The 26,887-nt window shown below is 55.3% G+C and overlaps 2 protein-coding genes and 1 long non-coding RNA gene across 6 annotated transcripts; 2 read left to right on the plus strand and 1 right to left on the minus strand.

Moving 5' to 3' along the window:
- Positions 1 to 2,001: 2,001 nt before the first annotated feature.
- On the minus strand, positions 2,002 to 5,482 carry LOC125332341 (serine/threonine-protein kinase pim-2-like). Its single transcript, XM_048317107.1, has 8 exons — positions 5,135 to 5,482; positions 4,488 to 4,852; positions 4,102 to 4,283; positions 3,897 to 4,000; positions 3,755 to 3,805; positions 3,073 to 3,439; positions 2,494 to 2,670; positions 2,002 to 2,169 (listed from the first exon to the last, which is right to left on the minus strand). Exons 1-8 carry the CDS (start codon positions 5,480 to 5,482, stop codon positions 2,066 to 2,068), a joined length of 1,698 nt encoding a protein of 565 aa, XP_048173064.1. The 3' UTR covers positions 2,002 to 2,065.
- A 12,376-nt stretch (positions 5,483 to 17,858) lies between these two features.
- Positions 17,859 to 21,339, plus strand: LOC125332342 (serine/threonine-protein kinase pim-2-like). Its single transcript, XM_048317108.1, has 8 exons — positions 17,859 to 18,206; positions 18,489 to 18,853; positions 19,058 to 19,239; positions 19,341 to 19,444; positions 19,536 to 19,586; positions 19,902 to 20,268; positions 20,671 to 20,847; positions 21,172 to 21,339. The coding sequence occupies exons 1-8, from the start codon at positions 17,859 to 17,861 to the stop codon at positions 21,273 to 21,275; spliced, it is 1,698 nt and encodes a 565-aa protein (XP_048173065.1). The 3' UTR covers positions 21,276 to 21,339.
- A 2,273-nt stretch (positions 21,340 to 23,612) lies between these two features.
- On the plus strand, positions 23,613 to 26,755 carry LOC125332019. Of its 4 annotated transcripts, none has more exons than XR_007206344.1 (2): positions 23,613 to 23,753; positions 25,690 to 26,755. It is a non-coding gene; the product is annotated as an uncharacterized LOC125332019 (long non-coding RNA). The 4 variants fall into 4 exon arrangements; XR_007206343.1 differs by lacking the exon at positions 23,613 to 23,753 and adding an exon at positions 23,933 to 23,993; XR_007206341.1 differs by lacking the exon at positions 23,613 to 23,753 and adding an exon at positions 24,037 to 25,196.
- Positions 26,756 to 26,887: the final 132 nt, after the last annotated feature.

The following is a 26,887-nucleotide window of genomic DNA, read 5'->3' on the forward strand; positions in this document are numbered from 1 at the left end:
CAGCCTGGAGAAAAGGAAGCCTCCAAGGGGGACCTTCTGGCTCTCCACAATTCCCTGAAAGGAGTAGTGCCACCTCCTTGCTGGCATGGTTGCCACAGGAGTTCAAGGCCATTTGGGAGCGTTTCCACCCGTAACCAAGCCCCAGTGTCCCCTCATAATGAGCACAGGGTGAGGGAGGAGTCGCCATTTTAGGGCAATCTGTGAGGGGCAAGTGGTCATCCCCCGAAGAAATGGGGATAACCTGGGAAAAAACCCACAGGTGTCAAACATCCACAAGCTTCCCAGGTGAGGTGGGACCCTGGCAGCCCCCAGAGCAATGCCATCTCTTCTGGCCTGAGGACAAACCCCGGCATGGGGTGACCGGAGACCACCAGCTCTCAATGGCTCTGGGCCTGGGCAGAGCAGGGCAGGGCCTGAGGTGTCCCAGGGCTGTGGAGGACATGGGGGCCTCCTGCTCCTGGAGGAAATGTGCCATGGCTCTTGGAGAACTGGAAGTCATCACTCACAGGTCATCAGAAAAGGGATAATTATCACCCCCAGCTCAGCCTCCAGACCAGGGCTGACACACAGGACTCTCGCCATCCCCTCACGGTGGGGTCCTGGCTGGAAGGATCACGGCTCAGGTCAGGCCTTCAGGTAGAGGCTTGGAGAGCCATTCAAGGCACAAGAGGGTCAGCAGCCCAAATAAAAGGGAAGAAAATTGAAAGAGCAGGCACATTTATGAATCGTGCTAAAACCGGGCCAGGAGACACTTCAGAGACAGAGTCAGAGAAGTGGGTATTTGCTTTACTCGGCGCGCCGGGTGTGTGGGGATCGCTCCTGCACACGCACACACCGGGGCTCCCTACAACACAGTATTATGGGTTAAATTATGAATATGCATCACATTCCTTGGGACAGGCATGGTTATACAAATTATTTCTTGGAAGTCATTAATAGAATTAGCATACGAGTCACGCATGCGCTGCCTGTCCTGGTGGTCGCGCTGAGGAAGGCCTCTCCTCTTCCTCGGGGGTCTTTCTGATGAAGACCAGTAGTCTTCCTCACAGTGCACTTTTCACCTTTCTCCCTGGGCATGCGTAGTCCTTTGAGGAATGATTCAGCGGTCTCTGAGATAATCCTTGAGCCCTCTATCTTGACAAGATTAGGGCGAATTCGGTTTCTTAGGTTTTGTAATTAACATCCGCTGTCTGAACTAACATTTGCTGTCTCCCAATTGTTAACTTGTGCTTACATGAGTTAGCTATTGACTGCCCCTTCCTCATTTATGAAAAAGTATGTTTTTTTCCCAAAGCCTGTATTGGTAGGTCAGGGCAGTAGACAGAAGGTGGCACAGGTTTGCAGCTGGCACCTGCCCACAGGGCCAGCGAAGGCACCTGGGTGCTTTCCTGTGGCTAAACTGGTTACTGCACTTTCCATTTCCATCAGTTGTTTTGAGGGTAGAGAAAGATATTTTGGGGGCTACAATGAGCCCAGCACCATGGGAGCAACTCCAGCATCTCAACATTTCCCGTGGGCTCCATGCCCATGGCTTACGAAGCTGCAGACCCAGCTGGTCAAAGGCCCAGCCCTGCCTCCCATTTCAGGGGAAGAAAGAGGAAGAGTTTTGTCAGGGCTCAACCTGAAATGACGTTTTGCCATTTCTGATTCTTCTCCCAGCATTGGAGAGGAGCAACATCTCTGTCCCTGCCACCCACTGGCCCTTGGAATGCACACATGAGCCCACGTATCACTTCTGGTGAACCCAAGTGGCCGCGTCAGTTGGAAAGGGCGGCTGTTGTTTCACTGTTGCATTTCTTGGCTTGTTACAGCCTCTCCTGCCTGTACTACAGCCTCTGCTTGAAGACACAAAACTGTCACGATGCCTGGAGGAAAGGCATCAAAAGCTTGACAAAGGCTGAAGGGAACACTGATTACCACTTTTCCCAAGAGGGTTCTTTAGCTGAAGTTGCTAAACGGGACCAGACTTGACACAACGGCATGGGTTTGTGGTTGTTTTATTTCTTGGGTCCTCAGGCCTGCGTGGAACTCGGTAATCGGGTGCTGCAGAGGCTCCGGCAAGGCATCAAAGACGCCTGCCCCATACCCAAGGGTGGCGCAAGATCTCCTCCAGCGCTGGCCTGTCCGCGGGGTGCTTGGACAAACACCAGCGGATCAGATGTTGGCACTCTGGGGAGAGAAGCCAGAAAGCGCCGGTCACTTGCAGAAGGCTCCTGCCCAGCTGCTCCCAGCGCCCACAGGGCCCGGGCCGTGCTGCGTGTGCTCAGAGCTGTGCCGGCCTCCCGGCTGACTCTGCCCTTTGCGGGACAGCGGCACGGCAGGACACAGGCCACCTCCTTCAGCCAAGCAGGCCACACCGACCCTGTTGTCACGGGCCGCCGCCTGCGGCCAGCCCTTGAGGGCAGATCGACCTCCCGCGGAGCTGCGTGAGGGCCACGCTGGGCTGCGCGGTGCCATCTGCCAAAGCCTGCCTTCTTGAGGCCGGACACCAACCTGGAGAGACCTGCTGCCAGAAGAAGAGCTGCCCCGACACGATGTCACGGTCCTCCTGGAAGGGCATGTTCCCGCAGACCATGACGTACAGCAGCACGCCCAGGGACCAGATGGTTGCTGAATGGCCGTGGTAGCAGCCAAGGCAGATCCACTCGGGTGGGCTGTACGTGTGTGTTCCTAGAGGACACAGGCAGCGCTGTCCAGGCGCAGGCTGCTGGCTTCCAGAGCCTGGTGCCAGCCTCCTGGCGGAAGCAGGGGCTGCACCGGTGGCCACAACTTCCCCCCGGGGCCACCCGGCGTCCCCCAGCCAATTGGCCAAAGCCAGGAAACCATTCTGCAAGGCAAACAAGGGCAGCGGAGCAGCCCAAGCCCTTGCGGGCCTGCCAAGCCGAGCGGCCGGCGCCTGGCTTTTGCAGCCCCGCTCTGTGGGCAGGGCCGGCAGCCGGCTCCTGGGGCACAGCATCTGGCCCGTGCCAAAGGGCAGCCGGCAGCCGGCTGAATGCCGCACCCCGCAGCCCAGGAGGGAGCGGGGCCGTGCAGTGCCTGACACTGGGAGCAGGGCCCGGCCTGTGGGCTCACCGGCAAATCGCGTGAAGGCCTGCTCCTGGAGGAAGGTGCCGCAACCGAAGTCGATGAGCTTCAGGTCGCCACTCTCCGGGTCCACGAGGAGGTTCTCCGGCTTGATGTCCCGGTGCAGGACGCCGCAGGCGGTGCAGTGCCGCACGGCCTCCAGCACCTGGCAGAAAAGCCAGCGCGCCATCTCCTCGCACAGGAACCCCTGCTCCAGCAGGAAGGCCAGGAGATCCTGCGATGACTCCGGACGCTCCATCACCAGCAGGAAGCTGTCAGGCAGCTCAAACCAGTCGAGGAGCTGGATGATGTTGTGGCAGCCAGAGCCCACCTTCTCCATGAGCACGATCTCCATAGGAACACGGGTGCCGTCGGGCTGTGAGGAGGAGACAGTGCCTCCAGCAGGCCTGATGCTGCCCTGTGGCTCCGCTGCCCCGTGCCTGGGATACCCCAGTGCCCCCTTGGGCAGCCTCCCTGGTGCTTGGGCTTCCTCCCGCCCAGGGGATGCTTAGGGGGTGCCCCCCTGCCCGGCCCCACCACCGGTGTTCGGCATCCCCGGGCCCGCCATGCTCCGGCTCGCACGCTGAGCCCACGCCCGCTCCCCCCGCCCTGCGCCGCCTCCCGCCCTCGGGGCCCGGCCTTATCCCTGCCCGCCGCGCCCCGCTCTGTCGCGGTGGCCCCGCTCACTCACCAGCTCGTACCACTGCAGGACGCTCTCCCGGGCCACGCGTTTGATGGCCACCTGCAAGCCCACGAGACACGGGGCTGAGCTCAAGCCCTGCCCCGCCCCGCCCCTGGCCCTCCTCCCGCGCCCCGCCGTCCCGGCCACTTACCGGGCTCCCGTCCGAGAGGCGGATGCCCGAGAAAACGGTGCCGAAGCCACCGCTGCCCAGCTGCGGGCCCAGCTGGTACAGCTCCTGCAGCTTCTTCTTTTGCCCTGCGACCGAGACCGAGCCATCAGCCTTGCGCCCAGGGCCCCCCCGGCCGAGTGCCCGCGAGTGAAGCGGGCCGAGCCACCGCGGGCCACGTTGCTCTGACCTGCTTCCTGCTGCGCGCCGGGCAGCGGCCACCGCCTTGCAGCCGTCGGGCTGGCGAGCGGCAGAGCTGGGGCAGGGGAGCGCGCAGAGGCGGCTGCAGGAGCCGGAGGGCAGCGGGGCAGGGCGGCACCGTCGCTGTCCCCGGCGTCGTGGGCTGGACTCTGCTGTTGAGGACTGCCGGGGCTACAGCCCGAGGACTCGCACAGGGGGGTGTCAGGAGCAGCTGCAAACCAGAGAGGAGTTTTTTGAAGCCGTGGCCTCAGAAGCAATGGAAACAGCCAGGGACACGGCTGCTCTCACGGGCCCGGGCCCTGGCCTGGCCTGGGGATGCCCCTCAAGAGCCCCGAGGGAGCCTCAGACAGCTCCTCAGAAGATCTCACCTGCTACCAGAAAGGCCTTCCTGGTAGTCGGTGGCCATCTCGGAGCAGCTTCCTGGAGATGGACGAGCCTCCTGGGTCTCTTGAGGGTCGTCTCCGCCACCAGGCACGGGCTGTTGCCAGCTGGCACAGCCGGCACAGCGTCCTGGGAGCTGTGGGCCGGCAACTGCTGGCTCCAGCTCGCTGCTCCGCCACCTGCTCCTGAGAAGGCTCCCCTGGATCGGGCTGGGCTCCCACTTGGACTTCTGGGCTTTCCCTGGCCACGTCAGTTGTCAGGGTTGCGCCCGTGTTGTTGAAGTCCGTGAGTCCAAGGGAGCTGGGAGACCCGTCCACAGGCTCTGCACCTTCTGCAGGCTGACAGGTCTCACTGAGCGTCTGCGGGGGATAGAGGCTGTCAGAGATAGCCGAGGCTCGTGGCAGGATGGAGGATCTCTGACAGCCTGAGCTTCTTGCCTGTACGGTGGGTCTCTCACGGTGTGCCATCCTTGCAAGGGTTGAGGCTCTCCCAGGGATGGAGAATCTTGCTGGGAGCAGCCTCTTGAAGGGATGGAGGCTCCTGGAGGAGCTGGACGAGCCACAGCAGGGCAGGTGGCCTCGCTTCAGCAGCTCCTCCAGTTCTTTCCACAACGCCTGCCACATCCCAGAGTAGAGCGGCACCCATGTCCCATTGTGAGCCCAGAGCAGCAGCATCAGTTCCTGCAGCTCCTGGGCCACTGCCACGCAGGGGCCGCAGCTGCAGGGGCTGTGCAGGGGGCTCGCAGGAGCACGTGGCCGCTTGCGAGGGGTCGCCCGAGGCCTGGAGGACCTGGGAGCCACAGGGGCTCCTCGCTTCCTCCGTGAGCCTCTGGGCTGCACCCCGGGGCGCTTGCGCCTCTTTGTTCTCCATGCCTGCCGCCTCCGTGGTTGCCAGTGGCCAACTGCCCACCAGACAGCCACAGTGGCCAGCAGCAGGAAAAGCACAATCACCAGGACGCCACCGTCACACATGGCTCCGGCACGTCCCATCGCGACTGCACTGGCAGCTGTAGGTGCTGGCCTGTGTTACACAGCGACTGCGTGGTGATGTCACAGTGCTGTGGGCCAGGACAGCCGTGTGACATCCCAGCCCTGCCTCTCGCCAGCGCTCAGCCCCTTTGTGCCGTCACAGCCCTGTGCCCACCTCAGGGATCAGCAGAACCAGCTCATCTCTGAAGATGCACATGGCCAGAAAAAGCCTGGCAGTAAGACCAGGAGCTCAGCCTGCTGCAGTGAATCATTCCCTGCAGCAAGTGGCACATCATGAAGAGTGCTGCTGCCACCAGTGTCAAGCCCATGGCTCCCAGGACACTGCAGCGGTACCAACTGGAAACACTCTCTGTGCCTTAGAAGATCTTCCAGAGCCAAAGGGAGTTGAAGTTCCTGTGTCTCTGGGGAGCTCTCCTGAACTGGCTGTCGAGGGCAGGAAGAGTTTTCTGTAACAGCTCACCGACTTCTGCGTTGCCTCTGTTCTAAATAAGTCAGGATTTCCCAAGGAGCGCTCATGGTGCTCCCACTGCTCTGGTTTTGACGGGCATAGGGCTCCTTTTTTCCCAATTGCTGACACACGCTGGGTTCAGATTCACGATGGGAATGCTGTGGATCAAACAGGGGTGGTTTGGTTTCTGCTGAGCAGGGCTTGCCCTCTTCAAGGACTTTGCAGTGTCCCTTGGTACAATGCATGTTTTCCACTGGGAAGGGAGGGAGGAGTGTTGAAGACAGAGGCAAAGAATGCATTAAACACCTGTGCTGTGTCCCTGTCCCTGTTTGTGAGGTGACCATCCACATCCTGGAAGGGGGACAATGTTATTTCTACAATGTTTTTTCCAATAATATATTTAAAAACACTCTTTTTATTGTGCCCCACATTTCTGGCCACCTTCCTCTCCAGCTGAGCTTTCGCTGCACCAAAGTTCTCCCTACAGTGGCAAGAAACATCTCTGTGGAAGGAATGAGAAGGAGGTGTCTTTACAAACTATCTGTGGGCATGATGGTAGATAAAGCCAGATACTGATAGGTGAAAGAAGCAAAGGGAGGAACCATAAATTCCATAGGAATTCCACTAATTGACACAGACTGTTACTCACTCAAGACTCTGCTGATCCCTGGATTTAGAGCAAAAGAACAGAGACACAATGAAAAGAATGAGGGTGGGGGGTACACATTAGAAAGGGGGTTTGTATTAAGCCATTCGGGAAGTCTGTACCTCTCAAGTACTTCAGCCAGTGGGGAAAGAGAGAGGGAAATACAGCTGGGAAATTAGGAGAAAAAGAAAGCTGTGTCCTCTAGCAATTTGAGAGATCCCGTGGGAAATGCCCATGGCCTCTCCCTTTATTCAAATAAAGTTACAGGACTGCTCTGTCTCTTGCTTGGACATAAACCTGTGGTGTTTGTGGGTTAATTTTCCTGACATCTGTATTCTTCTGCTGACCTTCCTTCCACTGGGCACACAGCTTCCTTTTCCATCCTCTTTCCCAGAGAAGATGCCTTCTGCCTCGCCTGCTTGGCCTCCGACATTTGGGAATCGCCTGCTCCTGTGCCCTTAGGAGGTGATGTTTCAAAATTGACCAGCACTGATGGACCCCAGCACCTGCAGAAACATTGTCCCTGGAGACCCTGCTTACCAGTTTCCTGAGCAGTCTGAAGTCTGCTCTCCTCATGCCCTGAGCTGAGGTTTTGCTGGCCCTTTTCCTCTTGTCAGAGGTTTGAAACTCGATTTATCTGTGGTTGCTGTGGCCAAGACGGCCGCCAGTCCCCACTTGGCTCAGGGCATGTGGGACTCAGACGGCGGCCTGGCTCCAGAGGGGCTGAGCTGGAGAGTCCTGGGCTGTGGGGGGCTCCCCCCTCACCTGGGAGGAGGCTCCCTGGGGAGGAAGAAGGGTCTGGCATGAGCCACAAGGCCCCTGGCCAGGGGACGGTAGCGGGGGACATGTCCGTAGCGGATGCTGTCTGGGAGGAGCGTTTGCTGCTGCAGCCTCTAAGGAGAATGCCCGCTGTTTCTATTGTGGCGAACTTGGACACTTTATAAAGGACTGCCCACAATGGTCACCCACCCAGGACCATCGTGCCGCCTACCAAAGGCACCAGAGACAGCAACAGCACCAGCAGCGTCCAAAAAACGTCTATCGGAGCGCGGTGTCACGGCCCCGCGCCCAGACAACAAATCAAAGACCATACTACCCCACCTCAGCTGTGAACTCCACATCGGACCACCGAGAGCAGACAGCTGGACCTCGCCCGGCATCATCATCCCAGGCGATCCCAGAACACATGAGAAGGATCCAACACACAGAGCGCTACCGATCGGAACGAGACGCCAACTGGTAACATCACTGCCGTTTAACTTTGTTGACAAGTGTTTTTATCGTATTCCCACAGGAAAGTATGGACCGCATGACGGCCCATGGGACATTCTTATCCTAAGCCATACCATCCATGGTCCAGAACAACCCTTTGTATTACCTGAGATACAAACAGTGCACCCTGGACAAGAGATTCTTGTCCAGCTTTGCTGCACGGACACACCTTTCTTTCTCCCACAGGGAACACCGATTGCTCAAGCTTTTTACTTCCACAGAACCACCCAGAACAGCTTCCCCTCAATCCTACAGCAATGTGGATAGAGATTGTGGGCTCAAACAAACCGACCATCGAGTGCAGCTTGTTCTGTAAAGGAGAGAGGGTCTACTGCCCAGGGATGCTGGACACCGGAGCAGATGTGACCATCATCGCCTGCTCCAAGTGGCCAGGGAATTGGGAACTGGAGCCAGTGGCAGGTATGATCTCCAGGATTGGTGGAGTTGCAGTATCCATGAGGAGCAAATGAAATGTTGTCATTGAAGGACCTGAGGGCAAGATAGCTACCACCCGACCATTCGAGGTAAGAGCCCCCATCACCTTATGGGGCAGAGACCTTCTATCCCAGTGGGATGCCACTCTTACCATTCCCAGCCAGGATTTCTGACTGGGGCCACTGAGAAACGCGCGCTGCCATCTACCCCCCCGCTCACCTGGAAGACTGACAACCCAAAATGGACAAGGCAGTGGCCCCTTGATAAAGAAAAACTCAGCGCGCTGGAAGCCCTGGTGGAGGAGCAACTTGCCAAAGGTCATATCACTGAGACTACAAGTCCTTGGAATTCCCCTGTCTTTGTACTGAAAAAGCCCGGCACAAACAAATGGAGACTACTCCATGACCTATGAAAGATCAATGAGGTCATTGAAGACATGGGCCCCCTCCAACCCGGCCTGCCATCACCATCAATGCTGCCCTGAGACTGGCTGCTGGCCATCATAGACATTAAAGACTGTTTCTTTAACATCCCGCTCCATCCCCAGGACGCACCACGGTTCGCCTTCTCCATCCCCTCTCTTAACGATGAAGCCCCACTCAGAAGATACCATTGGCTCGTCCTCCCACAAGGCATGAAGAACAGCCCGACCATCTGCCAGTGGTACGTCGCCCACATTCTATCCCCCATCAGGAGCCTGTTTCCAGAAGCAATCATTTACCACTATATGGATGACATACTAATCTGTGCATCAGAAAAAACTTACTTGGACAGAACTCTTAAAAAGACAATTGAAACCATAGAAGAAGCAGGGTTCGAGATTCGTGAGGACAAAGTGCAGCACTCCAGCCCATGGACTTACCTTGGCCTCCAGATCCGTGAGAGAACCATCGTACCCCAGCAACTCTCCATCAAAAAGGACCCTAAAACCCTAAGGGACTTACACAGCCTGTGTGGATCCATAAATTGGATACGCCCCCTACTGGGAGTCACAAAGGAAGACCTTGATTCCCTCTTCAACCTCCTCCACGGCAGCAAAGACTTGGACTCTCCATGCGTCCTCACACCTGAAGCCCGAGATACCATCACTAAAGTTCAAGAAGCCCTGTCTTCACGCCAAGCCCATCGCGTTGAACCCAGCCTGCCTCTTCAGTTTGCAGTTTTGGGTAAAGCTCCCTGTTTCCATGGACTGATCTTCCAATGGGACCCTAAACTCAGAGACCCTTTGCTGATACTTGAATGGGTCTTCACAAGCCATCAACCTACAAAGACATTAACCACCTTCCAAGAAGTAATGGCTCATTTAATAAAAAAGGCCAGAACTCATCTCCGCTCTCTTGCAGGGTGTGAGTTCACATGCATATACTTGCCATTGACCACTGAAGATCTGAGGCTGTTGCTCCGGACCAATGAGAGCCTCCAGTTAGCCCTAGATAGCTAAACAGGCCAAATTTCCGTTCACATGCCAAAACATAGACTTTTCTACCGTGAAGCAGCTTTTAAATTGATTCCAAAATTAATCCAAAGTAGAAAACCTCTTAAAGCTCTGACCATCTTTACCGATGGTTCGTCACATCGGTCTGTCATGACATGGAGACAACCCAATACCCAGAAATGGGAATCTGATATCCAAATAGTAGAGGGATCTCCACAGATTGCTGAATTAGCAGCTGTTGTCAGAGCCTTTGAGAAGTTTAAAGATGAACCTTTTAATCTGGTCACAGATTCGGCTTATGTCGCTGGCATAGCTATGAGGGCTGAACATGCTTTTCTAAAGGAGGTCTCCAACCAAAAATTATACCAATTGGTTTCTACATTAATCCATTTAATCTCGCACAGAAAACAGCCTTACTACATTATGCATGTGAGGTCACACACTGACCTCCCTGGTCCCATAGCCGAAGGGAACAGGAGAGCAGATGCACTGGCCATGCCAGCAGAGACTGCAAACATCCCTGACATCTTTGCCCAGGCAAAGTTGTCACATGCATTTTTTCACCAAAACATTCCTGCACTCGTCAGAATGTTCAAGCTTTCAAAAGATCAAGCAAAAGCTATCATTGCAACGTGCCTGAACTGCCAGAACTACCAAATACCATCTATGGGTACCGGAGTCAACCCCCATGGTCTGAACAGCTGCCAATTGTGGCAAACTGATGTAACCCACTTCCCATCCTTTGGGAGATCCAAATACATGCACGTGTCAGTTGACACATTTTCTGGGGCAGTGTTTGCATCAGCCCATGCAGGAGAAAGTGCCATCCACGTCATCAAGCATTTTCTCCTTGCCTTCGCCACCCTGGGAGTCCCTGAAGAAATCAAAACAGATAATGGGCCTGCCTACACTTCTCGTAAGTTAGAAGATTTCTTCAACCAATGGGGAATAAAACACGAGACAGGCATACCTAGCAATCCCACAGGACAATCCATCGTAGAAAGGACCCACCAAACCCTCAAAAGAGTCCTCAACCAGCAACGGAGAGAAACAGAAATCTTGTCTCCTGTTGAAAGACTCTGTAAGGCTCTCTATGTCATTAACTTCCTAAATGGTACATCATCAGAGCCTGACCCCCAATACTCCACCACTTCTCAAATTCAACCCAAGCTAAGCTCACGGAGAAGCCACCAGTGCTGGTGAAGGACCCTGAAACATACCAGGTCTCTGGGCCTTTCCAATTGATTACCTGGGGGAGAGGCTACGCCTGTGTCCAGCTACCATCTGGCCCAAAGTGGTTCCCAGGAAAAAGTATTAAACCATACTTAGGCCCTACAAACACTGCTACCACAAACACCGCTACCACAAACACCAACAAGAGCTCTCCTGAGACAAATACAGGACCTCCACAAAACCAGACCAGCTCGGCATGGAGACAAAAACATCGCCGGATGCCCACCAACCAGGAAAAAGATCGTCCCACCACACGGCAGCAGACAAAACAGAAAGCTGAACAGGAAGCTACAGCAAAAAGTCAAGCCGTAAGCCAAACACAGCCTGGAAAAACTGATCCCTAGTTTATATGTTATCACCCCTTGCTATCCCAAAATATCCCCTTCCCTCAACCCTTGTCAAACTTCCCTAAACCCCAAAACCTCCCCTCTCACCACAAAGCTAACAAGTCTTGCTTGTATTCCCTCTCAGAAGCCCCATCCCTGCCCAAAGATGAAATGTGTCTACGTTGATGCTGTCCTCACCGTTGCCTCGATGTTCTTCGCCGTACCACATGCCTTCAGCTGGCTTGTCCCACAGCCTAGCCATAATGTTTGGGTGACCCTAGCAAAGACACTCAATCAAGACAATCTATGCCTGTCCATGGGCAGCGTAGACAACCCACTCTCTACGTGCCTGGTAGGAATTCCTTTAGTAGCAGATGATTGGCCCATCACTAACTCAGAGCTCCTCCGCACCACAGGTAAGAGGCCCAACCTGGTAGACACTTGGGATGAGTGGACAAAGATTCTGCCAAATGCTCGAGATGAACCCCAAGAATTAAACCTGCTGGGGTCCTCCAAAGCAACATATTGTGTCAAATTTTATTTTAGACTGCAAAGCCAACATTGGCCAGGGATTGACCAAGCAAAAACACATACAGAAAAGACATATCACCATTTAACAAAGCCTGTAATAGTCAAGATTGGTGCAATTACACTAGCCACGTACTCTCTGTGTCCACTCTCCACCCAAAAGTGCTACTCCAGGGAGTCTTTCTTGTCTGTGGTGACAGAGTATGGGCCGGGATCCCCTCACGCCTCCAAGGAGGCCCCTGTAGCCTTGGCAAGCTTTCTACTCTCACCCCAAATATTACATTGTTACATAATTGGAGACAAACAGACACATCAACACATCAAAAGAGATCCTTTGCTGAGTTTGACGAAAGTTGTGACAGCCACATTTACAATTGGAATAAGGCAGGACAAGTTGCAGCTTCCGTGTTCACCCCTTGGTTAGCTGCACTCAAGGCCCTTGGGGATATCAATCACCTAGGGTGTTGGCTAAGCAAACAGGCCAATGCGACATCTGCCGCCTTGAGCGATCTTTTAAGAGATGAGGAGACTGCCAGACACGCAACTCTACAGAATCGAGCAGCAATAGACTACCTACTGCTAGCCCATAGACATGGCTGCCAAGACTTTGAAGGGATGTGCTGCTTCAATCTTTCTTCGCACTCAACATCCATCCAGGCAAACATCCAGAAACCACAAGAACTAGTAAAGGACCTAAAAGTAGAAAAGAGCCTGGACTGGGTCAATGACCTTTTTGGACGATGGGGAATAACAGGATGGATTGCATCTTTGATTAAGGGAGCTCTGTGGGTATTCATTGTAATTATTACTGTGTTACTTATGTTCTCTTGCCTCCTACGTTGCTGCAGAAAGGCTGCTGGGAATGCTTTTTTAGTAAATACAGAAGGGGGAGTTGTGGGATATGCCCAGCCACTGCCCTGGAGGGATGTCTGCTGAGATAAAAGATTTTGCAATCGCCCAGCAGGACTCCCTGGAAAGGAAACGACTATTGGGTCATGGCGAGGAAAGGTAGACCCACAATCCTTTGGGGGGCCCTATGCAGATCATTCTGTAACCCATTGGTCTATCCCAGACCCTCTGTAATCCATTGGTCCCCTTGCTGATCCCCTGTATCCCTATAATAGAAGACCAATTCGCCTCTGGAGGGAGAGAGCTCGTCCCTGGCTTCCCTTCGCCGGAGGGGACCCACAATAAAGCTACCTTCGTGCGGAACCAGCCACAAGGGCCTTCTCGTCTCTCTCTCTGGTCTGGCTTGGCCTGGAGGCTGCCCTGCAGAGCTGAGCTGGAATCACGAGCTGATATCACTAAAGAGCTGACAGCTTCTGCAAGGGCTCCTCTGCCAGCAGCTGAGAGGAAGACACCGGACCCCGGGAAGGCGATTCCTTTCGGGACCATCTCCCTGGACCGGTCATCTCTTCCTGGGTCACAGCCTCGGACCCCACTACCAGCTGTAATAAGGCAGGGCCTTTTCTCTTTTCCCCTCTTGCTCTCTCCAGACTAGCTGTGGGAGACATCGGTGCTGGGCATTAAAAGCCTTACCTCTTTTAAGGGGCTTTTAGTAATTTTTTTAAAGTTAGCCCAGCACTGCAAGTTCTTTTTCTCTACCTGAGGTCTAGTGCTGTCTCAGCCAGAAGATCCCAAATCCCTGCGTTCCTGGGGCATACCATCTACTGAGCCATAGGATCCCAAATTTTTATATTTTTCTAATTTCTGTAATTTTTCAATTTTTCTGTTTTCAATAAATTAATCTTTTTAAGAGTTGCCTCATTTCTCACACCTGTGCTGAAGTAGACCCAGAAGTGTGGGTAGTCCCAGGGAAATGCGGAAAATTAGATATGGAACCTCTCCAAATCACTTTGAAGCCACCAGGACAAGTGGTGTTTAAAAAGCAATACCCTCTTTCAGGAGAGAAGGGGTTACAGCCTGTTACTGAGTCCCTGTTAAAGGCAGGTCTTTTGGAGCCGCGGATGTCTCCCTATAACACTGCTATCCTGCCAGGTGAGAACCTGGCAGAATTTTAAAAAGCAGATGAACTGAGGCTCCTGCCCTAGCCCTTCCAGACAGGGAAGAAGTATTTGCATTTTATGTGGATGTTGAACGGGACCATGCCAGAGGAGTTCTAGTGCAAGAACACCACGGGGCGGTACTTGAAGACCGATGGCCTGTTCTTCTGAAATGTTAGACCCCTCGGTGAGGGGTGGCCCCATTGTTTGCAAAATTGTGCAGCCATGGCTTTCATGGTAACTGAGGATGGCAGGAGGCTCTCTAACCCTTAAGCCTCACATCAGGTTAAGGCTTTGTTGACCAAAAGAGCCTCTCATGGAACAGGAGGATTTAGAATTAAGAAGGGGGGAAGGGTTTAACCCCACCTCCTGTTTAACTCATGGAAGGAGTTAAGGAAACTCATGACTGGATTCAGGTAATAGATCTCCAGATGCCGAGGAGATATTCAATTATCCTCCTTGGAATTAATGTTCGGGATTTTTCTTTTTCTGGAGCAGTAAATCAGGATGTTGATGGAGGTCTCTGGTTCTGTTCAGGCAGCCATTTGGCGCAGCCCATGAACGCGGCGTCGGAGTCCATGGAGGTGTAGGACGGATCCTTGTTGTCCGCTTCCTTCCCTCTCCCACTCCCCACTGCCACCAGCTCCCCCTGGGCAATGAGGGGGCTCCCGGCTGAGCGAGGGCAGCGCGAACGTGCAGCAGCTCAAGGATCCGCTCCCTGCGCGCTTCCCGGGACAGGGCTGCCCTGGGCCTTGGCATGGACAGAGGGTCCCCCTTCTCTGCTCGGCGTGACCCTCCTGCCCCAGCCTCGCTCAGTTCGATTCATGTGCCTCCCGTGAGGGACACCCTCCACACAGATCCTGCTTCTGATTCCTTGGATCCACAGCACTGTTTTTCCTGGATTTTAGCCACGGCTTCCCCTGTGTAAAGGAGAGGGATACATAGGAGGAGTGTGTTGGGCTCCCCTCCACCACTGTTAGTGGTTTCAGGTTCCCAAGAGCTCTTGTGTCTCCGTTTTTCCCAGCAATATCCCTCCGTCCCCTCCTTCCCGATGCTTCCCCTCAGCAGCACCGAGCCTTTTCCCACCCTTTTCCCCTCAGCGCTGGCCCCGCCCCCCTCCGACCACGCCCCCTCGGCGCCGCTGAGGCCCTGGCCACGCCCATCGTCCTGGCCAAGCCCCCTCCCCGCCCTCCCCTCCCTAATTAGCGCCCTTAGTTCGTCCCCCGTTAGGGGGGGTTAATTAGGCCCCTGGCAGCCAAGAGCAGGGGTTTGGAGGAGCTCTGTGGGTCACCCTGGCTGCGTGGGGCAGGCCAGAGACGCCTGGTGTTGTCCCTCCACTCAGGGCAGGGATCCGGGGCACCACGGCCACGCGGGGAAGATGCTCCGTTCCCAGCCCACACCTCCACGAAAGGGAGAGGAGGAAAGCAGGGTGCCAGAGACACAGAACCCCTCAAGACTTCCCCAGCTGGATCTTCTCCGCCCCGCCCCGCCCCTTCCAGCTCCATGCCGTGTTTATAGGAGCTCAGAAAGAGGAAAAAAAGAGAAACGAGCTCCACAGTGAATTCCTGAAAGAAAAATCCATCAATGGCCAGGAGGCTCCTGTGGCTCCTTCCTGAAAATCAGGGCTGTGGGGAACAGGGCGCAGGGTGTCCCAGGACACAGAGCTGGACACTGATCCCTCCTGGATCTCCTTGGCACCCCTGTCCCAGGCAAAGATGGTCCTGAATATCCTCCTGGAGCTGTCCCAGGAAGGTCCCTGCTCCCTGGTGTGGGATGGGAGGGGTAGAGGTGGTCCTCTCACACTCATCCCACTCATTCCCCCCTGCGCTGGCTTTGCCCCTGGGGTGTTGACCCCCCTTTTTAGGGTGTCCAGCCCTGTTCCCATGGGGAACCTTGGCAGTACCCATGGGCATAACCAACCTTTGTGGGAGGCTGGGAGCACTGGTGAGGGAGGGGGCTGTTCCTGGTGACCTGGAACTTGGCTCCTGCTGTGAGCCAGGGGCTTTCTGCCTGCTGGGCTGGGGGAACACCCTCTCTGAGCTCTGTGACACCCCCAGCCCCACACCCACTCCTTGCCACAGCTCCTCCCAGACAGCATCCGCTACGGACATGTCCCCCGCTACCGTCCCCTGGCCAGGGGCCTTGTGGCTCATGCCAGACCCTTCTTCCTCCCCAGGGAGCCTCCTCCCAGGTGAGGGGGGAGCCCCCCACAGCCCAGGACTCTCCAGCTCAGCCCCTCTGGAGCCAGGCCGCCGTCTGAGTCCCACATGCCCTGAGCCAAGTGGGGACTGGCGGCCGTCTTGGCCACAGCAACCACAGATAAATCGAGTTTCAAACCTCTGACAAGAGGAAAAGGGCCAGCAAAACCTCAGCTCAGGGCATGAGGAGAGCAGACTTCAGACTGCTCAGGAAACTGGTAAGCAGGGTCTCCAGGGACAATGTTTCTGCAGGTGCTGGGGTCCATCAGTGCTGGTCAATTTTGAAACATCACCTCCTAAGGGCACAGGAGCAGGCGATTCCCAAATGTCGGAGGCCAAGCAGGCGAGGCAGAAGGCATCTTCTCTGGGAAAGAGGATGGAAAAGGAAGCTGTGTGCCCAGTGGAAGGAAGGTCAGCAGAAGAATACAGATGTCAGGAAAATTAACCCACAAACACCACAGGTTTATGTCCAAGCAAGAGACAGAGCAGTCCTGTAACTTTATTTGAATAAAGGGAGAGGCCATGGGCATTTCCCACGGGATCTCTCAAATTGCTAGAGGACACAGCTTTCTTTTTCTCCTAATTTCCCAGCTGTATTTCCCTCTCTCTTTCCCCACTGGCTGAAGTACTTGAGAGGTACAGACTTCCCGAATGGCTTAATACAAACCCCCTTTCTAATGTGTACCCCCCACCCTCATTCTTTTCATTGTGTCTCTGTTCTTTTGCTCTAAATCCAGGGATCAGCAGAGTCTTGAGTGAGTAACAGTCTGTGTCAATTAGTGGAATTCCTATGGAATTTATGGTTCCTCCCTTTGCTTCTTTCACCTATCAGTATCTGGCTTTATCTACCATCATGCCCACAGATAGTTTGTAAAGACACCTCCTTCTCATTCCTTCCACAGAGATGTTTCTTGCCACTGTAGGGAGAACTTTGGTGCAGCGAAAGCTCAGCTGGAGAGGAAGGTGGCCAGAAATGTGGGGCACAATAAAAAGAGTGTTTTTAAATATATTATTGGAAAAAACATTGTAGAAATAACATTGTCCCCCTTCCAGGATGTGGATGGTCACCTCACAAACAGGGACAGGGACACAGCACAGGTGTTTAATGCATTCTTTGCCTCTGTCTTCAACACTCCTCCCTCCCTTCCCAGTGGAAAACATGCATTGTACCAAGGGACACTGCAAAGTCCTTGAAGAGGGCAAGCCCTGCTCAGCAGAAACCAAACCACCCCTGTTTGATCCACAGCATTCCCATCGTGAATCTGAACCCAGCGTGTGTCAGCAATTGGGAAAAAAGGAGCCCTATGCCCGTCAAAACCAGAGCAGTGGGAGCACCATGAGCGCTCCTTGGGAAATCCTGACTTATTTAGAACAGAGGCAACGCAGAAGTCGGTGAGCTGTTACAGAAAACTCTTCCTGCCCTCGACAGCCAGTTCAGGAGAGCTCCCCAGAGACACAGGAACTTCAACTCCCTTTGGCTCTGGAAGATCTTCTAAGGCACAGAGAGTGTTTCCAGTTGGTACCGCTGCAGTGTCCTGGGAGCCATGGGCTTGACACTGGTGGCAGCAGCACTCTTCATGATGTGCCACTTGCTGCAGGGAATGATTCACTGCAGCAGGCTGAGCTCCTGGTCTTACTGCCAGGCTTTTTCTGGCCATGTGCATCTTCAGAGATGAGCTGGTTCTGCTGATCCCTGAGGTGGGCACAGGGCTGTGACGGCACAAAGGGGCTGAGCGCTGGCGAGAGGCAGGGCTGGGATGTCACACGGCTGTCCTGGCCCACAGCACTGTGACATCACCACGCAGTCGCTGTGTAACACAGGCCAGCACCTACAGCTGCCAGTGCAGTCGCGATGGGACGTGCCGGAGCCATGTGTGACGGTGGCGTCCTGGTGATTGTGCTTTTCCTGCTGCTGGCCACTGTGGCTGTCTGGTGGGCAGTTGGCCACTGGCAACCACGGAGGCGGCAGGCATGGAGAACAAAGAGGCGCAAGCGCCCCGGGGTGCAGCCCAGAGGCTCACGGAGGAAGCGAGGAGCCCCTGTGGCTCCCAGGTCCTCCAGGCCTCGGGCGACCCCTCGCAAGCGGCCACGTGCTCCTGCGAGCCCCCTGCACAGCCCCTGCAGCTGCGGCCCCTGCGTGGCAGTGGCCCAGGAGCTGCAGGAACTGATGCTGCTGCTCTGGGCTCACAATGGGACATGGGTGCCGCTCTACTCTGGGATGTGGCAGGCGTTGTGGAAAGAACTGGAGGAGCTGCTGAAGCGAGGCCACCTGCCCTGCTGTGGCTCGTCCAGCTCCTCCAGGAGCCTCCATCCCTTCAAGAGGCTGCTCCCAGCAAGATTCTCCATCCCTGGGAGAGCCTCAACCCTTGCAAGGATGGCACACCGTGAGAGACCCACCGTACAGGCAAGAAGCTCAGGCTGTCAGAGATCCTCCATCCTGCCACGAGCCTCGGCTATCTCTGACAGCCTCTATCCCCCGCAGACGCTCAGTGAGACCTGTCAGCCTGCAGAAGGTGCAGAGCCTGTGGACGGGTCTCCCAGCTCCCTTGGACTCACGGACTTCAACAACACGGGCGCAACCCTGACAACTGACGTGGCCAGGGAAAGCCCAGAAGTCCAAGTGGGAGCCCAGCCCGATCCAGGGGAGCCTTCTCAGGAGCAGGTGGCGGAGCAGCGAGCTGGAGCCAGCAGTTGCCGGCCCACAGCTCCCAGGACGCTGTGCCGGCTGTGCCAGCTGGCAACAGCCCGTGCCTGGTGGCGGAGACGACCCTCAAGAGACCCAGGAGGCTCGTCCATCTCCAGGAAGCTGCTCCGAGATGGCCACCGACTACCAGGAAGGCCTTTCTGGTAGCAGGTGAGATCTTCTGAGGAGCTGTCTGAGGCTCCCTCGGGGCTCTTGAGGGGCATCCCCAGGCCAGGCCAGGGCCCGGGCCCGTGAGAGCAGCCGTGTCCCTGGCTGTTTCCATTGCTTCTGAGGCCACGGCTTCAAAAAACTCCTCTCTGGTTTGCAGCTGCTCCTGACACCCCCCTGTGCGAGTCCTCGGGCTGTAGCCCCGGCAGTCCTCAACAGCAGAGTCCAGCCCACGACGCCGGGGACAGCGACGGTGCCGCCCTGCCCCGCTGCCCTCCGGCTCCTGCAGCCGCCTCTGCGCGCTCCCCTGCCCCAGCTCTGCCGCTCGCCAGCCCGACGGCTGCAAGGCGGTGGCCGCTGCCCGGCGCGCAGCAGGAAGCAGGTCAGAGCAACGTGGCCCGCGGTGGCTCGGCCCGCTTCACTCGCGGGCACTCGGCCGGGGGGGCCCTGGGCGCAAGGCTGATGGCTCGGTCTCGGTCGCAGGGCAAAAGAAGAAGCTGCAGGAGCTGTACCAGCTGGGCCCGCAGCTGGGCAGCGGTGGCTTCGGCACCGTTTTCTCGGGCATCCGCCTCTCGGACGGGAGCCCGGTAAGTGGCCGGGACGGCGGGGCGCGGGAGGAGGGCCAGGGGCGGGGCGGGGCAGGGCTTGAGCTCAGCCCCGTGTCTCGTGGGCTTGCAGGTGGCCATCAAACGCGTGGCCCGGGAGAGCGTCCTGCAGTGGTACGAGCTGGTGAGTGAGCGGGGCCACCGCGACAGAGCGGGGCGCGGCGGGCAGGGATAAGGCCGGGCCCCGAGGGCGGGAGGCGGCGCAGGGCGGGGGGAGCGGGCGTGGGCTCAGCGTGCGAGCCGGAGCATGGCGGGCCCGGGGATGCCGAACACCGGTGGTGGGGCCGGGCAGGGGGGCACCCCCTAAGCATCCCCTGGGCGGGAGGAAGCCCAAGCACCAGGGAGGCTGCCCAAGGGGGCACTGGGGTATCCCAGGCACGGGGCAGCGGAGCCACAGGGCAGCATCAGGCCTGCTGGAGGCACTGTCTCCTCCTCACAGCCCGACGGCACCCGTGTTCCTATGGAGATCGTGCTCATGGAGAAGGTGGGCTCTGGCTGCCACAACATCATCCAGCTCCTCGACTGGTTTGAGCTGCCTGACAGCTTCCTGCTGGTGATGGAGCGTCCGGAGTCATCGCAGGATCTCCTGGCCTTCCTGCTGGAGCAGGGGTTCCTGTGCGAGGAGATGGCGCGCTGGCTTTTCTGCCAGGTGCTGGAGGCCGTGCGGCACTGCACCGCCTGCGGCGTCCTGCACCGGGACATCAAGCCGGAGAACCTCCTCGTGGACCCGGAGAGTGGCGACCTGAAGCTCATCGACTTCGGTTGCGGCACCTTCCTCCAGGAGCAGGCCTTCACGCGATTTGCCGGTGAGCCCACAGGCCGGGCCCTGCTCCCAGTGTCAGGCACTGCACGGCCCCGCTCCCTCCTGGGCTGCGGGGTGCGGCATTCAGCCGGCTGCCGGCTGCCCTTTGGCACGGGCCAGATGCTGTGCCCCAGGAGCCGGCTGCCGGCCCTGCCCACAGAGCGGGGCTGCAAAAGCCAGGCGCCGGCCGCTCGGCTTGGCAGGCCCGCAAGGGCTTGGGCTGCTCCGCTGGCCTTGTTTGCCTTGCAGAATGGTTTCCTGGCTTTGGCCAATTGGCTGGGGGACGCCGGGTGGCCCCGGGGGGAAGTTGTGGCCACCGGTGCAGCCCCTGCTTCCGCCAGGAGGCTGGCACCAGGCTCTGGAAGCCAGCAGCCTGCGCCTGGACAGCGCTGCCTGTGTCCTCTAGGAACACACACGTACAGCCCACCCGAGTGGATCTGCCTTGGCTGCTACCACGGCCATTCAGCAACCATCTGGTCCCTGGGCGTGCTGCTGTACGTCATGGTCTGCGGGAACATGCCCTTCCAGGAGGACCGTGACATCGTGTCGGGGCAGCTCTTCTTCTGGCAGCAGGTCTCTCCAGGTTGGTGTCCGGCCTCAAGAAGGCAGGCTTTGGCAGATGGCACCGCGCAGCCCAGCGTGGCCCTCACGCAGCTCCGCGGGAGGTCGATCTGCCCTCAAGGGCTGGCCGCAGGCGGCGGCCCGTGACAACAGGGTCGGTGTGGCCTGCTTGGCTGAAGGAGGTGGCCTGTGTCCTGCCGTGCCGCTGTCCCGCAAAGGGCAGAGTCAGCCGGGAGGCCGGCACAGCTCTGAGCACACGCAGCACGGCCCGGGCCCTGTGGGCGCTGGGAGCAGCTGGGCAGGAGCCTTCTGCAAGTGACCGGCGCTTTCTGGCTTCTCTCCCCAGAGTGCCAACATCTGATCCGCTGGTGTTTGTCCAAGCACCCCGCGGACAGGCCAGCGCTGGAGGAGATCTTGCGCCACCCTTGGGTATGGGGCAGGCGTCTTTGATGCCTTGCCGGAGCCTCTGCAGCACCCGATTACCGAGTTCCACGCAGGCCTGAGGACCCAAGAAATAAAACAACCACAAACCCATGCCGTTGTGTCAAGTCTGGTCCCGTTTAGCAACTTCAGCTAAAGAACCCTCTTGGGAAAAGTGGTAATCAGTGTTCCCTTCAGCCTTTGTCAAGCTTTTGATGCCTTTCCTCCAGGCATCGTGACAGTTTTGTGTCTTCAAGCAGAGGCTGTAGTACAGGCAGGAGAGGCTGTAACAAGCCAAGAAATGCAACAGTGAAACAACAGCCGCCCTTTCCAACTGACGCGGCCACTTGGGTTCACCAGAAGTGATACGTGGGCTCATGTGTGCATTCCAAGGGCCAGTGGGTGGCAGGGACAGAGATGTTGCTCCTCTCCAATGCTGGGAGAAGAATCAGAAATGGCAAAACGTCATTTCAGGTTGAGCCCTGACAAAACTCTTCCTCTTTCTTCCCCTGAAATGGGAGGCAGGGCTGGGCCTTTGACCAGCTGGGTCTGCAGCTTCGTAAGCCATGGGCATGGAGCCCACGGGAAATGTTGAGATGCTGGAGTTGCTCCCATGGTGCTGGGCTCATTGTAGCCCCCAAAATATCTTTCTCTACCCTCAAAACAACTGATGGAAATGGAAAGTGCAGTAACCAGTTTAGCCACAGGAAAGCACCCAGGTGCCTTCGCTGGCCCTGTGGGCAGGTGCCAGCTGCAAACCTGTGCCACCTTCTGTCTACTGCCCTGACCTACCAATACAGGCTTTGGGAAAAAAACATACTTTTTCATAAATGAGGAAGGGGCAGTCAATAGCTAACTCATGTAAGCACAAGTTAACAATTGGGAGACAGCAAATGTTAGTTCAGACAGCGGATGTTAATTACAAAACCTAAGAAACCGAATTCGCCCTAATCTTGTCAAGATAGAGGGCTCAAGGATTATCTCAGAGACCGCTGAATCATTCCTCAAAGGACTACGCATGCCCAGGGAGAAAGGTGAAAAGTGCACTGTGAGGAAGACTACTGGTCTTCATCAGAAAGACCCCCGAGGAAGAGGAGAGGCCTTCCTCAGCGCGACCACCAGGACAGGCAGCGCATGCGTGACTCGTATGCTAATTCTATTAATGACTTCCAAGAAATAATTTGTATAACCATGCCTGTCCCAAGGAATGTGATGCATATTCATAATTTAACCCATAATACTGTGTTGTAGGGAGCCCCGGTGTGTGCGTGTGCAGGAGCGATCCCCACACACCCGGCGCGCCGAGTAAAGCAAATACCCACTTCTCTGACTCTGTCTCTGAAGTGTCTCCTGGCCCGGTTTTAGCACGATTCATAAATGTGCCTGCTCTTTCAATTTTCTTCCCTTTTATTTGGGCTGCTGACCCTCTTGTGCCTTGAATGGCTCTCCAAGCCTCTACCTGAAGGCCTGACCTGAGCCGTGATCCTTCCAGCCAGGACCCCACCGTGAGGGGATGGCGAGAGTCCTGTGTGTCAGCCCTGGTCTGGAGGCTGAGCTGGGGGTGATAATTATCCCTTTTCTGATGACCTGTGAGTGATGACTTCCAGTTCTCCAAGAGCCATGGCACATTTCCTCCAGGAGCAGGAGGCCCCCATGTCCTCCACAGCCCTGGGACACCTCAGGCCCTGCCCTGCTCTGCCCAGGCCCAGAGCCATTGAGAGCTGGTGGTCTCCGGTCACCCCATGCCGGGGTTTGTCCTCAGGCCAGAAGAGATGGCATTGCTCTGGGGGCTGCCAGGGTCCCACCTCACCTGGGAAGCTTGTGGATGTTTGACACCTGTGGGTTTTTTCCCAGGTTATCCCCATTTCTTCGGGGGATGACCACTTGCCCCTCACAGATTGCCCTAAAATGGCGACTCCTCCCTCACCCTGTGCTCATTATGAGGGGACACTGGGGCTTGGTTACGGGTGGAAACGCTCCCAAATGGCCTTGAACTCCTGTGGCAACCATGCCAGCAAGGAGGTGGCACTACTCCTTTCAGGGAATTGTGGAGAGCCAGAAGGTCCCCCTTGGAGGCTTCCTTTTCTCCAGGCTGAGCCCCCTCAGCTCCCTCAGCCGCTCCTCATCAGACTTGTGCTCCAGAGCCTTCACCAAGGGATCGTTTCCAGCTGCGGAGGCACAACCCCCTGAAAAATTCGCCAGCAGAAAAGGGTCCTTGTCTGACAGAACCCGGGGGGATCATGTATGAAAACGAGAGAGCTTTTCGCTGTGGCTGCCTCGGTAAAAGGGAAGGAGCCATTTCAGGCACAACTCAACAAGCCTGGGAGCTGCCGATCTGCCCGCCCAAGCGGCTCCGCAGCGGCCGGGGCAGCTCAGGAATGGCTCCCCTGGGCTTCCCCGGTCCCGCCCCGCCCGGGCCGTGAGTGCCCGGCCCCGCCCCGCAGCCGTGCCCAGGAAGCGGGAGCAGGAAGCTGTGGGGCCGCGGGGATGGTGGGCAGCGGCCCGGCGGTGAGCGGGGAGCCCGCGGGCAGTGCCGGGGCTGGAGCGGGGCTGGGAGCCGGCGCTGCCCGGGCCGGGGGTGCGGAGCGCGGCCGCGGGCCCCTGGCAGGCGGCGAGGGCCGGGCCGCGGTGCCGCCAGGGTCTGGCAGGCGCTGCCGGGCAAGAGCCGTCCGTGTCCTGCCCTGCGTGTGCCTCGTCTGTTCCCTCGCACGGGCTTTGAGGCTGCACGGGCGGCACTGCGGCTCCCAAGTGCGTTTAAAACCCTCCGCAAGGCCGTAGGTTGTGGTTCTGGTGTGGCAGCGCTGTTGTGGGTGAGGCTGCTGTGTCGGGAACCAGCTCTGCAGGCTGCTGAAGGCCTCTGTAATTTGTCCTGATGCACGTTGACCACATCCCTGCTGTCGTCCGCAAATAAAAGGATTAGTCTCTTGCCAGGTGGTTTTACCTGTGCTTTGAATTAACCTCTTCGTTTGTATTAACAGAACCTGACACGCACAGTGAGTGCTTCTGGTAAAGAGGGAGGTGTGTGTGGTGTGCAGCCGATAAGTAACAGTGGTTAATAATTGTTTTGTTAACTGACAGTGTAAAAGCCATTGCCACGGGCCTCATCGACGCCATATGCACAACAGGCAGAGCGCCCATGGAGAGCAAGGTCTCCCAGGCCCATATCCCTTCGCTGAAGACCCCAGCAGCTGTGATATTGTCACGGCTACACGTGTTACACAAGTACATGTTCTGAGGGTGCAAAGTGTTGCAAGAGATGGGAGTGTCCTCAGATGTGAGCCAGGCTGGATATTTTTACAAAGGAAACATTGTCCGTTTCATTTTCTCCCTGTAGTTGTGCTAAACAGCTATTATAGCATTGGCTTTTGCGGGTAGTGAAATGTAAGAAATATTATGTATTAGAATATGTTAGGAAATATTATGTGTCAACATGTTAAGAATAACTTTGTTATGCAGATAATAACTAGTTAATGTTATAACTGGGGTCAAAGTTACAAGATACTCATATAGCTTGATTTATAAGATATCTATATCATCTGAATCATAACTTTTTATACCTATATAATTTGAATGATAACTTTTTTATACAATGTAATAGCGAGTGTATGGTTAATTCATCGCTTAATGCTCAAATAAACGGAAACTCGCCAAGTGAATAATTGCAAAAACAGACAAGTATAGCTGGATAAAGGAAGCAGCAGGATGTACTAATGAGAAGTTGGCAACAGTGAAACCAATTAGCCACAAAGTACAGAATTTAAACCGGTTGGATCCAGAAAGACCCAGGAACACCATAACTGAGCATGCTCTAAAGGCAAAGTTGAAAAGTTCAAGATATGAGGAGGACGGGAGCCTTCATCGGAGAGGACCCCTGAGGACCCTCATGATCATCTACGCATGCTCTGAAAGGCGGGTCGGGGGAGGAACTATGTTAATCCCTTCTAAAAAAATGTAAATTAGTTCTCGGAGAAAAGCCATGCATCTGCATTGTAGTTTATTAATATGCAGGATGTTAAAGCATACAGGCGGGAAGTTTGTGTAAGTGGCTGTGCCTCTGGCTATGAGCATACACCCAGCGCTGCGGGCTCTTGCTTTAAGTGACCTTTGTCCCCTTTTGTCCCTTATTAAGTTTATAGAACTCCAAAAAGAGGAGTGGGCTTCGTTTCTCACACAGTGGAAGAAGAAAAATCACTTACAGTTGCTACTGTAAATAAAAGCATTTCAAGCAGGTTCCTTTAGGTAGAAAATTCTACTCCTCAAGGCACAGCCCCACTCTTTTTACATTGAATTTACATTTACATTGAATGCAATGTGGAATCTGCTCAAGTAGGAACTGCTGGGTGATGCTTACTGAGATGTGTTTTTTCTTTAGGATGCGACTGTCTCCAGACTGGAGAATATTGAAGAAACGATAAGTAAATGGATTTTTTTTTTCTCATTTAAGGTATGGAATGGCAGAACTGGTAGAAGCAGGATACGATGTTCGCCAACCAGACAAAGAAAACGTGACTCTTCTTCAGTGGGCAGCAACAAACAGCAGACAGGAGGAGCTGGTGAAGTAAGCCGGGAGTCCCTGTGACAGTAACGCAGCGTATTCTGCCACTGTTACCTATAATCGCTTTGTTGCTTTTGTACTGGAAAAGGAACACGGTGCCTGAGAAGAAAAGGGTAGAATTCAAATTTTGATGCACTTAGCTTTGTGTCGATGTCACTGGAATGTAAAGACAGCACGGTTTCTTTAGATGTGAAATCATGTATTGCATGAAACCATTAGATTTTTCATGGGTTTGTTTCTGTAACAAAGATGAAAGCTGATTTTAGAAGTACCTTGCTAAAGACTATATTTTTTCTTCAACATTTTCTTGAAACAGTGTCATTTACTGCAAAAGCACTTCTGTCCATTTGCTTCTCTAGTGAATTTTTTACTAGGAGTCATTTACTTCTTTAGCTGTGTTATCATTCGTATCATGTTTTGCTATTTTGTCTGTTCCTGACCTTCCTGTGTTGTTATTACACAGATATTACATTTCCAAAGGTGCGTAGTGGATCAGCTTGGTGGAGATTTGAATTCTGCGCCCCTGCACTGGGCCATTAGGTAATGCTGCTTGCAACCACTAGTTGCAAATCTCTCGGTATTGACAGCTGTGGTAGCGTTTTCTGAGATACGCAGAACAAAGCACTGCTTGGCTGGAGAAAACATATGCTGAAATAATTCTTCTGGGAAAACTTGTCCGAGTGCAAATTCTCCCATTGGAAGATCAGTGTTTTCTTCTGGATGATCAGTCTTTTGCCAGAGTCAGAGACTTGGATGACTGCTCAGAGGAGAAACTACTGTAGAATAACCTCTGTATTCTAAATGAACACTTTGCCCTAGGCTCATTCATTAAGGTATATATTTAATATAATTTGCTGAAAAAGCCATGAGAATCTGAGGGAAAACTGGTTTTTGTGTGGTCTCTATGAGAACTATAAGGGCAATGCTTTCAATAAAATATCAGGTTTTTAAATCATCTCTATAGTTTCACTTCACACCTCGTTATAGACAAGGACACCTTCCCAGGGGACAGCAGCATCCAAAGGAGCTGTGCAGGGATGTGCAGATGCCAAAAGGGACTCTAGGGCAGTTGGACACGCTCCAGCGG

Source organism: Corvus hawaiiensis, chromosome 12, assembly GCF_020740725.1.
Source record: "Corvus hawaiiensis isolate bCorHaw1 chromosome 12, bCorHaw1.pri.cur, whole genome shotgun sequence".
In the NCBI taxonomy this organism is placed as follows: domain Eukaryota; kingdom Metazoa; phylum Chordata; class Aves; order Passeriformes; family Corvidae; genus Corvus; species Corvus hawaiiensis.